The 10,604-nt window shown below is 42.6% G+C and overlaps 1 protein-coding gene across 1 annotated transcript; it reads right to left on the minus strand.

The window, feature by feature from the left end:
• Window positions 1–9,393: 9,393 nt before the first annotated feature.
• On the minus strand, window positions 9,394–10,284 carry LOC131014000 (uncharacterized). The gene is made up of 2 exons (XM_057941937.1): window positions 9,914–10,284; window positions 9,394–9,507 (listed from the first exon to the last, which is right to left on the minus strand). Exons 1-2 carry the CDS (start codon window positions 10,199–10,201, stop codon window positions 9,490–9,492), a joined length of 306 nt encoding a protein of 101 aa, XP_057797920.1. The 5' UTR covers window positions 10,202–10,284; the 3' UTR covers window positions 9,394–9,489.
• Window positions 10,285–10,604: the final 320 nt, after the last annotated feature.

Below are 10,604 nucleotides of genomic sequence, written 5' to 3' on the forward strand. Positions count from 1 at the left end.
AACCACCATTCAATCACTAACCCGGAATTCACATCAAAAACCATCTCTTCCACAAATTCATAAAAATTAGCTAGCATCCAAGAATAAGCTAAGAACAAAGGGACCAATCGCCCAATCAAAAGCATAAGCAAAATGCACGCATCAAAACAAGTCACCCCCCCACACTTAAAGTAAGCCATGTCCTCAGGGCAAAAGATATAAAGAGTTAGAAGACGTCCCTGATCATAGGCGATGAAAAGCATAAGCACTGTGAGAGGCGGCGAAAATTAGGGTTTGCTGCCTTAGCTTTAAGGGCTCGGCAGAGTGTAAAGTCAGCGCTGACGGCAGTGTCAGAGGGAAATTTCAGTGCTGACGGCAGTGTTAAAGCTGGTGGCTCTCTTCAGCGCTAGCAGCTTAGTCAGAGTGTAAATTCAGCACTGGGAAATGGCTCTTCAGCGCTGGCGGTAGCGTCAGAGTGTAAGTTCAGAGCTGGGAAAGGGCTCTTCTGCCTAACATAAACAAGAACACTCCAAACAGATTAAACCAAGACCAAAGACATCAAAACAAGAAACACAAAAGAAAGCAAATAAACAACAGAACAAAAAAAAATGAAAAGCAAACTAAGAAAAACAACATGGGTTGCCTCCCATGCAGCGCTAGTTTTAAAGTCGCTAGCCCGACTTAGAGAAACCCTTAACCAAAATCACTATGAAGCGTCAGCTGAATTAATCCCTGTGAAATCACATTCTTCTCCATTTCAGCTGCGGGTCCTCTTATTGAGCAAACAGCGCTCATCACATTCAACACTCTCTCGACCCAAGAGCAAGATCGCAAGCTCTCCTCTTTCGTCTCCTCCAAGACCAGTACACCCTGCAATCCTTGCACGACACCATCATTGCATTTCAGCACGTCAGCCCATTCTTCTTCAACGGCTGCATCCTCTTTCAAGTTAGTCGGTAATTCATGCACTGCATTAACTTCGAGTGGAAGCTTGTCCAAAAATTCGTCTTCAATGGCATCCTCATCTAGCAGGTTATCAAGAAACTCCTGCATTATTCCGTCCTCTTCCGGGCAGGTGCTCATCAATTTCTCCTCAAGATAATTTTGGCAAGTGCTCACCAGAGCTGGCGGACTAGTCAGAGCTGTCGGGCTGGTCAGAGCTGTCATGCCGGTCAAAGCTGGCAAAAGATTGTCAGCCCTGAAAATTTCCACTTCTTCCACAAGGTCAGAAATCTCGACGTAAGAACAGATATGCAATAAAGAAGTGGAATTAGCAGGCTTCTTATCGAAAACAGAAAACGTTACCGATCTACCTGACCCGGCCATACTCAAAGTTTCAGATCCCACATCAATGCGAGTCTGGGTAATAGCCATAAAAGGCCGGCCAAGCAGGACAAGATGGCCGCTTTTCTCCTCTAATGCCTTTCCCTGCATCGAGCACCACAAAATCTGCCAGCACTTTGATTCCTCTCACCGTGACTTCGACAACCTCCAAAAGTTCACAGTGGGCTGCTAATAGCACCGTCAGCTAGCTGAAGTCTCATATTAGTGCACTTCAGCTCATCTTCATTCCTGCCCAACTTCTGAAAAATATCAAATGGGATCAAATTGACTGCCGCACCCAAGTCTAGCATGCCCGAGACCTCTCCAGCTCTACCCAAACCAATACAAAAAATGAAGCTGCCTGGATCTCCTTGCTTCAGTAGTGGTTTGGTTGGATCAACAATTACTGGTGGCAGAGGCGGGCTGGGGCATTGGATAGCTTTCGGTGGTTGATATGGCGTAGTGGACTTGTGAAGTTTCAGCTCTGGCGCCCTTATCAGCTCTGGCGCTCTTCTCAGCTCTGGTGCCCTTATCAGCTCTGGCGCCCTTCTCAGCTCTGGCGCTCTTCTCAAATCTGGCGACCTTGTTAGCTTTGGCATCTTAATCTGCTCTGGTACCATTATCTGCTCTGGTACCCTAGTCTGCTCTGGTACCCTAGTCTGCTTTGGTACCCTTATCTGCTCTGGTACCCTGGTCTGCTCTGGAATACTTTTCAGCTCTGGCGGTATTGTCTGCTCTGGGAGAGCAGTAATAGCTAGAGCCTGCAAAGGCTGACCGTGAAGTTTCCCTGGCTGTTGCTGCTGTAGCTGGTTCAGAGTTCCCGACAGCTGCCCCACAGTAGTCTCAAGGCGTTTGATGGTGGCTGCCTGAGACTCCATATTTTGCTTGCTGATCTCCATAAACGATTGCATAGTCTCCTCCAGAGACTGTTTGTGTTGCTTTTGGTACTGTGGAGCATTCTGAAATTGTTGAGCAGACTGAAAATTCTCTTGCTTGCTGATACCTCGGTGGATATTGTTGGGAAAGTTTTGCTGCGGTGCATAAGGCTGCTGACCTCTCCATCCGCTATTGAAGTTTTGTTAGGCCTTGTTAGGTCCGGAGGGTCTCGAATAGGTGTATGGGGGGGGAATACACCTATAGGCTATTTTCGATCTTTACAAGAGATCAAAACGAAACTTCAAACACAAACTCAAACACCTATTTACTGAAAAGAGTTTTGACCAAAACAGGGTTGACGACTGATACTTGAATACTCTTCAGTAAAGAGTTATCAGTTAAGTCAAGAAACCTTAATTGATGCACGTAAGGCTTCTGTCGAGTTTGATAAAAAGAGATGCTGTGAATCTTACTGACTATCAGAGGATAGATCAGTCAGACTGATAACATACGCAGCGAAAAACTTTTATTTCGCAATAGCCTGTGAGTTGAGCACGTTGTTAGTCTTAGATTTCTCTTTGCTATTAATCAGTTTTCAGTTAACGAAAGGAAGAGCACAAGTAAGCAAGTAAATACTGAAAGCTGTGAGTAACACATAGATTTTTACGTGGTTCGGAAAACACTTCCTACATCCACGATTGGTTGATCAGACCAACAACTTCACTGGGCAAGTGCTTACGGGTGCACTGCAAACCTAAACATGTGCTTACGGGATGCACACAACCGAAACAACCGAAGATCCAATCTTCAGTACCAACACACCTTGTTGGATTTCTCACTCCTTGCACGCACTGGGCACTAGGATCTCACGGAGACAACACCTTTCTGAACTCCTTAGCAACACAAACACTCGATTCAGTCGGTTGAAGGGAGGTTTGAAAACTTGCCAACTAAACTTCAAAGAACAAGTTATTTGTAGTTAGTTTGACCTAGGCTTTGGATAAACAAGGTTTACCTAAGGTCTAAGAGAATATGTGTAATCAGCAGTGACTGATTTTGGCTTTGGCATTCTCTTCTTCGATTCAAACTTTGGAGAGTCTGGGCTTTAGCTGAGAAATAATTTTGGCAGAGTTTCAGCTTGTGTTGTTGAATGCTGTCGTGGTTGGCGTTTGGCTCGTCTGGACTTATCATAGCTTTGTCTCCATGGATGTTTTTCTTTTCTGAACTGAACTGGTTTCAGTTTCTGACCACTTCTGTTGTTCTTCTCCCCTAGACTGGTGAGGAAGATTCTACTTTAGCCCTGATGTTCCTTCCGCAATCTTTGACTGAAATCTACTTTCCAGTCTTCTCAGTAGGCTGAACTGGTTGGGGGCCTCCTTGGCTCGTCTATAGCTTTGTGGAGGAGGAACATTTGTCCTTGCCATCAGTTTGCGCTTCCGCACTTCTTCCATATCATGATCTATTGATTCTCCTGAAGTGTTATCTTCAGAAGCATCAGTCGCTTCTTTGATCACGATATTCTTTCCTTTATCAGCAGGAGCAACCTTTCATCCGATGCTTTCGACAAGGGCTTTTGAAGGAAAGTTGGTCATCATGGGAGACTTCATCATGCAGTCCTTGACTGTTTCTTCCTAATTTGTGATTGAGCCTCTTGATTTCATGAGACGCTCTGTCGCATTCTGATGAAGAAATTCTGAGCTTTTCTTCCAGTCGACTGTTCTCCATGATCAGTTCGTCAAGACAAGTTTCATCTGGAATGTAGATAATTATCTGATTCTTGACTCGTTCTTCGTTGATCTCTTTTTCTATTTTCTGATTCTGCTTGAGGAGATCTTCGAACATTTCCCTTAACTGATAGTGATCAGTCATGAGCTGATCGTACTCGTTAGTTTCATCGGTTGAGCGTTCTCCAGATTCTGATTGGTCTCCTGTAAACAACAAGGAGTTATCAGTATAAGGAGTTTGCGAGTGAGAGTTTACCTCTGGCCCGTTCATTTCATTGTTGTAGCTATTGTCGGCCACGCTTTCGGTGTCATTGGTCATCAGGGCTTGGCTCTCATCATCTGAGCTGGTGGAGTTGAAGTCGGATGATTCTGATGCTTCTTCGGAAGATCCAGTATCGTCAGCAACCATCGTTCTCTTCTTCGCATATTTGTGATCTCTCTTGGCTTTTAGCTCCTTGCGCTCAGACTGCGTCAATTCAGGGTATTCAGATCGATAGTGCCCTTTCTTCTTGCATCCAAAGCATTCCACATCTTTCAAGTCAAAAGCGGTTGACTTTGTTTCTCTGCTTCTGTCGGTGGAATATCTGGACTTGCTTTCTCTTTCTTTTCCTTTGTAGTGCTACTTGTGGAACTTCCTATACTTGCGGAACTTAGACTCCATCTTGTTGAATCTTTCAGTCAACAGAGCATATTGACTGAAGAAGTCTTCGGATTTGAGTTCCGCCGGTTCCTTTGACTGCTTCTTGCATTCTTTAGCTGAGACCATCAGCGCAGCTCCTCTTGAGGTTGATGGACCATCTTCGTCTGATCCTCCAGCCTTCTTTGTTCCAAGATTTCTCTGAATGTCGAACTCATTTGCCATGAGATCAGAAAAAAGCTTGTTTGTCGGGAGCCGACTGAATCCTGGCTTGTTCTGATGAGCGATTGAGTAGATCTGCCAATCTCCTTGCGAAAGTGCTCGAAGAATCTTCAGGTTGATTTCTCGTTGAGTGTACTTGTCCATTGAGATGGATTGGACTTCGTTCAGGATCTGGTTGAATCTGAGTTCCATCTCGTCGACAGATTCATTCTTGAGCATGAGGAAGGAGTCAAATTTTGACAAGCTATGGACAGCTTGTTCTCCTTTATCTCCTCAGATCCGATGCACATTCCTTCAAGAATGTCCCACATCTCCTTCGCAGTTCTGCACTTGATGATCTTGGTGACGTGCTTGTCTGGAACTGTGCCGGCGATGATGCTTTTGGCGAGGTTGTCAAGCTCATCTTGCTTCCTTTCTTCCATGGTGAAGTCAGCCTTTGGCTTGATCTGAACATCATCAAATGGATCTCTAGCTGGATCAATAGGAACTCTTTTGACTATCTCAGTGATGACAATGGATCCATTGGTGATGACTTTCCACATTCGGTAATGCTGGGCGGTGAGGAAGCTTTCAAGCCGAAACTTCCATATGTCGTATTTTTCAATACTAAACATACGTAGTGAGGATACTCTGCTGTGGTTAGTCTCCATATAAAACGAGATAACAGAAAACAACAGATAAGAAAAGCAGTAAGCACTTTTTGAAAGAGAAAAGTTTTTTTTTTCAAGACCTTTGAGGAAAATGATCTAGTTCAGTAGAACCTAATCAAAACAGAATTGTTCTTGCGAACAACCTGCTCTGATACCAATTGTTAGGTCCGAAGGGTCTCGAATAGGTGTATGGGGGGAATACACCTATAGGCTATTTTCGATCTTTATAAGAGATCAAAACGAAACTTCAAACACAAACTCAAACACCTGTTTACTGAAAAGAGTTTTGACCAAAACAGGGTTGACGACTGATGCACGTAAGGAGTTATCAGTTAAGTTAAGAGACCTTAACCGATGCACGTAAGGCTTCAGTCGAGTTTGATAAAAAGAGATGTTATGAATCTTGCTGACTATCAGATGATAGATCAGTTAAACTGATAACATACGCAGCGAAAAACTTTTGTTTCGCAATAGCCTGTGAGTTGAGCACGTTGTTAGTCTTAGGTTTCTCTTTGCTATTAATCAGTTTTCAGTTAACGAAAGGAAGAGCACAAGTAAGAAAGTAAATACTGAAAGCTGTAAATAACACTGAGATTTTTACGTGGTTCGAAAAACACTTCCTACATCCACGGTCGGTTGATCAGACCAACAACTTCACTGGGCAAGTGCTTACGGGTGAACTGCAAACCTTAACATGTGCTTGCGGGTGCACACAACTGAAACAACCGAAGATCCAATCTTCAGTACCAACACACCTTGTTGGATTTCTCACTCCTTGCACGCACTGGGCACTAGGATCTCACAGAGACAGAACACCTTTCTGAACTCCTTAGCAACACAAACACTCGATTCAGTCGGTTGAAGGGAGGTTTGAAAACTTGCCAACTAAACTTCAAAGAACAAGTTATTTGTAGTTAGTTTGACCTAGGCTTTGGATAAACAAGGTTTGCCTAAGGTCTAAGAGAATATGTGTAATCAGTAGTGACTGATTTTGGCTTTGGGATTCTCTTCTTCGATTCAAACTTTGGAGAGTCTGGGCTTTAGCTGAGAAACAATTTTGGCAGAGTTTCAGCTTGTGTTGTTGAATCGGTGAAGATTGAAGTGATCCTCGAGCGCTAGTTATAGGAGAAGTCTTGAATAGATCCGTTGGCGGAGAAGGTCTTCACGATTTCTTCCGTTAGAGAGTAATTTGAACTTGGGCTGAGGCTTCAATCTTCGAGGTTCCTTGATTGGTGAGAACGGCTATGTTGAAGAGCAGGAGATGTGACATCTCTGAAAAGGTAATCACCAAAGAGGAATGACCTCTGCAGAGAAATGACGATCCTGAGATCTCTGCATTTAATGCGGCTGTACTTCTGGAGTGTGTGGCTTCCTTTGAACGTTGGAGGTTCAGTCCGAGGAAGAATGTTTGACTAATACTTGACTTTAGTATCAGTCTGCTGATTCTACGTGGCTCGCATTAAGTAATCAGTTAAAAACTGATTCTTCGTCTGATGCTCAGTCCTTCGTTCTTCAGTCTTCAGTCTTCAGTCCTTCGTTCTTCAGTCTTCAGTCTTCTGAACAGCAACTAAACTAGAAAAAGAACTCTAACACTTGAGTTCAAACAGTTCTAGTCTATTACAAACGAAACCTATTGATTTTGGTATCATCAAAACATGGATTAGGATATTCCATTAAGTTTCCAACAGGCCTTGATTGTAAGTCTGCCCAAATTGCGGTCTGCTCTGAAATCCTTGCGCAGAGTGAACTTCAGCTTGTCCTTTTAGCGTGTACTCTCCCATTCTATTTCATTCATTAATTCCATAGCTGAAATCACCACAGATTCCACAAGGTTGTACGCTTTGCACAGGGACAGAAGGAGTTTCCATCTTGCTCATCTTGAGCTGCTGTACTTCTCTCATAAGTGTAGCCAACTGTTTCTGCAGATCGCCGATCTGTGATACAGCGTTGGCCTCAACCTTCTTTCCACGGACTGATTTCTGCTGGGAACTCTCAGCTAAGGTTTTGAATATTCCTTTTAGCTCGTTTGCAGTCTTCCTAGCTATGTTCCCTCCTGCGGTGCTGTCCACCATGAATTGGGCCGTCTGCACTAGCCTGTCGTAGAAAAATTGCATCAACATTACATTGGTTAGTTGATGTTGCGGGCACTGGCGGATGAGTCCTTGAAATCTCTCCCAAGCCTCATGAAAAGGCTCGTCTGTTCCTTGGATGAAGTCCATGATTTGAGCTCTGATCTCCTATATCTTGTGATTCGGGTAGTATTTCAGCATGAACTTCTCACAAGCTTCCCCCCAAGTGGTTAGGGAGTTGGGCGGCAGAGATAGCAACCACGTCCTGGCCCTATCCTTAAGTGCATAAGGGAAGCACTTGAGCTTTAATTGATCCTCAGTGAGATTCAGCAGTGGGATAATTTGCACTTGAGTGCAAAAATCACGAATGAACTGCAGGGCGTCCTCGTTCGGCATCCCGTGGAAAAGAGGTTACAAACTTGAATCGTTTAGCTTCAAGTTGTAATTTCTGACAGCGGTAGGGAGCACAATAGCGGAGGTGTTAGTGTCCCCTATGACAGGCCGGGTGAAGTCTCCCATGTATTGTGGATTATTCTGCGCCATCTCTTTGTTTTCCTCCTTTAAAGTTTGCTCTGAACGGTCAGAGTCAGAGTCAGAGCTAGAGCCAGAACCAGAGTAGAACTCGTTTGCTCTGTCGCGCACCTTTCTGTCAGAGCCAGACTCAGAATCGTCTGCTCGATCACGCGCCTTCTCGAAAATACCCGCGTTCGTGCTGTCCAAGGGAGACACCAGTTTTCTTTTCAGACGACGGCGTCGCTGCATGCACAACACTAACAAACGGATCAAACGCACCAGCGGGAGATAAAAACAAGAAAAAGCAAAATAAACAAAGCAAGTAAAAACATAAAGTAAAGTAACACAATTAAAAAGCATAAAACCTTCCCCGGCAACGGCGCCAAAATTTGACTCAACCTAAAACACCTCTAGATTGACTTGCAATAGGACAAGGACACTCTAACAATGGTAAGTTGACCCAAAGTCATTTCTCAAGGAAGATCTTAAAGGGCTTCTAATTATATCACGAGAAAGCAGTAAAGGTTGTCGTTTGAACGCAGTAAAATTAACTAAAGCTTGGATTTAAAACTTAACTTGAAATTTAAACTAAAGAATTAACTAGGCGAAAAAGAATTAAACTAATGTGTGTAATTAAAACTTAAACTTAAAACTTAAACTTAAAATTAACTAGGCGTAAAAGAATTAAACTAATGCATAAATAAATTATTAACCATAGGCAAAATTAAAAGTAAAGTTTGATTATTCTAATTTAACTAAAGCTTGTAAATATAAATTTAACTAAAAATTAACTAGGCAGAAAAGAACAAAGTAGAAATAAACTATTAAACCTAGGCAGAATTAAAAACATAAAATAAAGGCGAGTTGAATCTAAACGCTACGAGGCTAAGAATTTAAATAACTTTAATTAAAAGCTTCTAATCTAAACTAACGTAAACGAAATTGCATAAAAGCAAAACATAATTAAAGTAAAAACTAAGAATTAATGTAAATAAAATAAATACCGAAATCGTCTCGAGAAGCAAATCTGTCACTTGATTACAACTCTAAACAAGAACTAACTAAAACTGAATTGAATGCTAACTAAGACTTGAAACTAAAGAACTATGAAAAACGAGAATTAAATTAAAGATTGTTTTGATTGCCTAAGGTCGAAGCTATTCTTGTTCCGAAGGCTAAAGGATTATTTCTCATGATGAACATTAAGCCCTATATATAGACTACCGATCAACCCTAAAAACCCTCAAAACGGCCCATCAAAACTGGGCTTATAAGATAAGCATCAAAGCAGCGTGCGCGCACAGGGGATTGCACTAGATAACTTGCTCGGCAAGTCTTGGCAGCTCTGGCAAGTTATGGCAACTCTGGCGAGTCATGGAACGACAGCGCTGATATTGTCTGGTATTGTCAGCGCTGGCAAGGCAGCAGAGTATGGCACCACTTTGAGCCCAAGTACACACTTTCTGAACAGAATCTCCAAAATATCATTCTTTCTCCTATTTTATCAAAATCTCCTGCAACACATCAAATAGACTCATAAACGCACCAACTTCCAGAATATTTAACTCAAATTTAGCACAATCAAACCCTCAAATTAAGAATAATTAGGCATAAATCAGACACGGTCTGATTACAACCTGATAAAAACACGAATTTGATTTTGTTCGTTCACAGCAATAATAATAAATAAATAAATAGAAAAGAAAACTCAACTTTCATTAATAATAATGTCCAGACTATATCTTGCTCCAGTACAACCTTAAAATTATCATCGAAATAATTGAACACAAAAGTAAAACTACAGTCTTAGATTATCAATTCAAATTCTCAAACATATCCAATAAATCAACAATTCAACCTATGCTCAAACTGAAAATACAATCTCATATTCTCAATCTACGGCCTGCGTTGGTGACTTACCGGACAAGAGAGCCAGCGGGTAGACTGGCAGAGAGCCAAGTTCTTTTTCGATTCGGCGGATGTTTGAGACGGCGGTAGAGGTGGAGAAGACGGCGAGGGTGGAGCGAGGTGGTTGCTGATTTGGATGGGGAGGATCTTGCCGTCGAAGAAGAGCTCGTCGGCGGTCGGCGGAGGAGAATCCTCTTGGCAGAAGTTGAAATCGATGGAGGAAGAAGAGGCTCCAATGACTAGTGAGTTGCTGGTGACTGGTGGTGAGCCGCAGATGACTGGCCGCACCGCCGCGGACATCAGACGTGTGGGAGGGGTGGGTTTCCTTTCCAATTTTCAAAACTCAAAACTTGGGTGAAGTGGAGAATTCATGTGCGGCTGAAGTGGGGAATGGATTACTAAGTCAAAACCCTAAAGGCTGAGAAATATTTAAAATAAATATATTTAATTAAATAATAATATTGACTCTATCAGGTTATACGAACCCGACCCGAACCCGACACGAAATCATCAGGTCCTTATCAGGTCGACCCGATTAGGACCCGAGCCTTATCTTGTCTGTTACTAACCCATTAATTTCGTGCGATTTTGTATCGTGCTTTTGTGTCGTGTCAAAAATTGTCAGCTCTATCTTCAAGGTTTAGATCCTGCACCAAACAACAATCCAACAACGACTCAAAATAAAACATAAGCAAAAATAAAA

Source organism: Salvia miltiorrhiza, chromosome 3 (genome assembly GCF_028751815.1).
Source record: "Salvia miltiorrhiza cultivar Shanhuang (shh) chromosome 3, IMPLAD_Smil_shh, whole genome shotgun sequence".
NCBI lineage: Eukaryota > Viridiplantae > Streptophyta > Magnoliopsida > Lamiales > Lamiaceae > Salvia > Salvia miltiorrhiza.

Bases quoted from the DNA above. Each gene is read 5' to 3' on its own strand.
- LOC131014000 (XM_057941937.1), bottom strand. From the start codon at position 10,201: ATGTCCGCGGCGGTGCGGCCAGTCATCTGCGGCTCACCACCAGTCACC.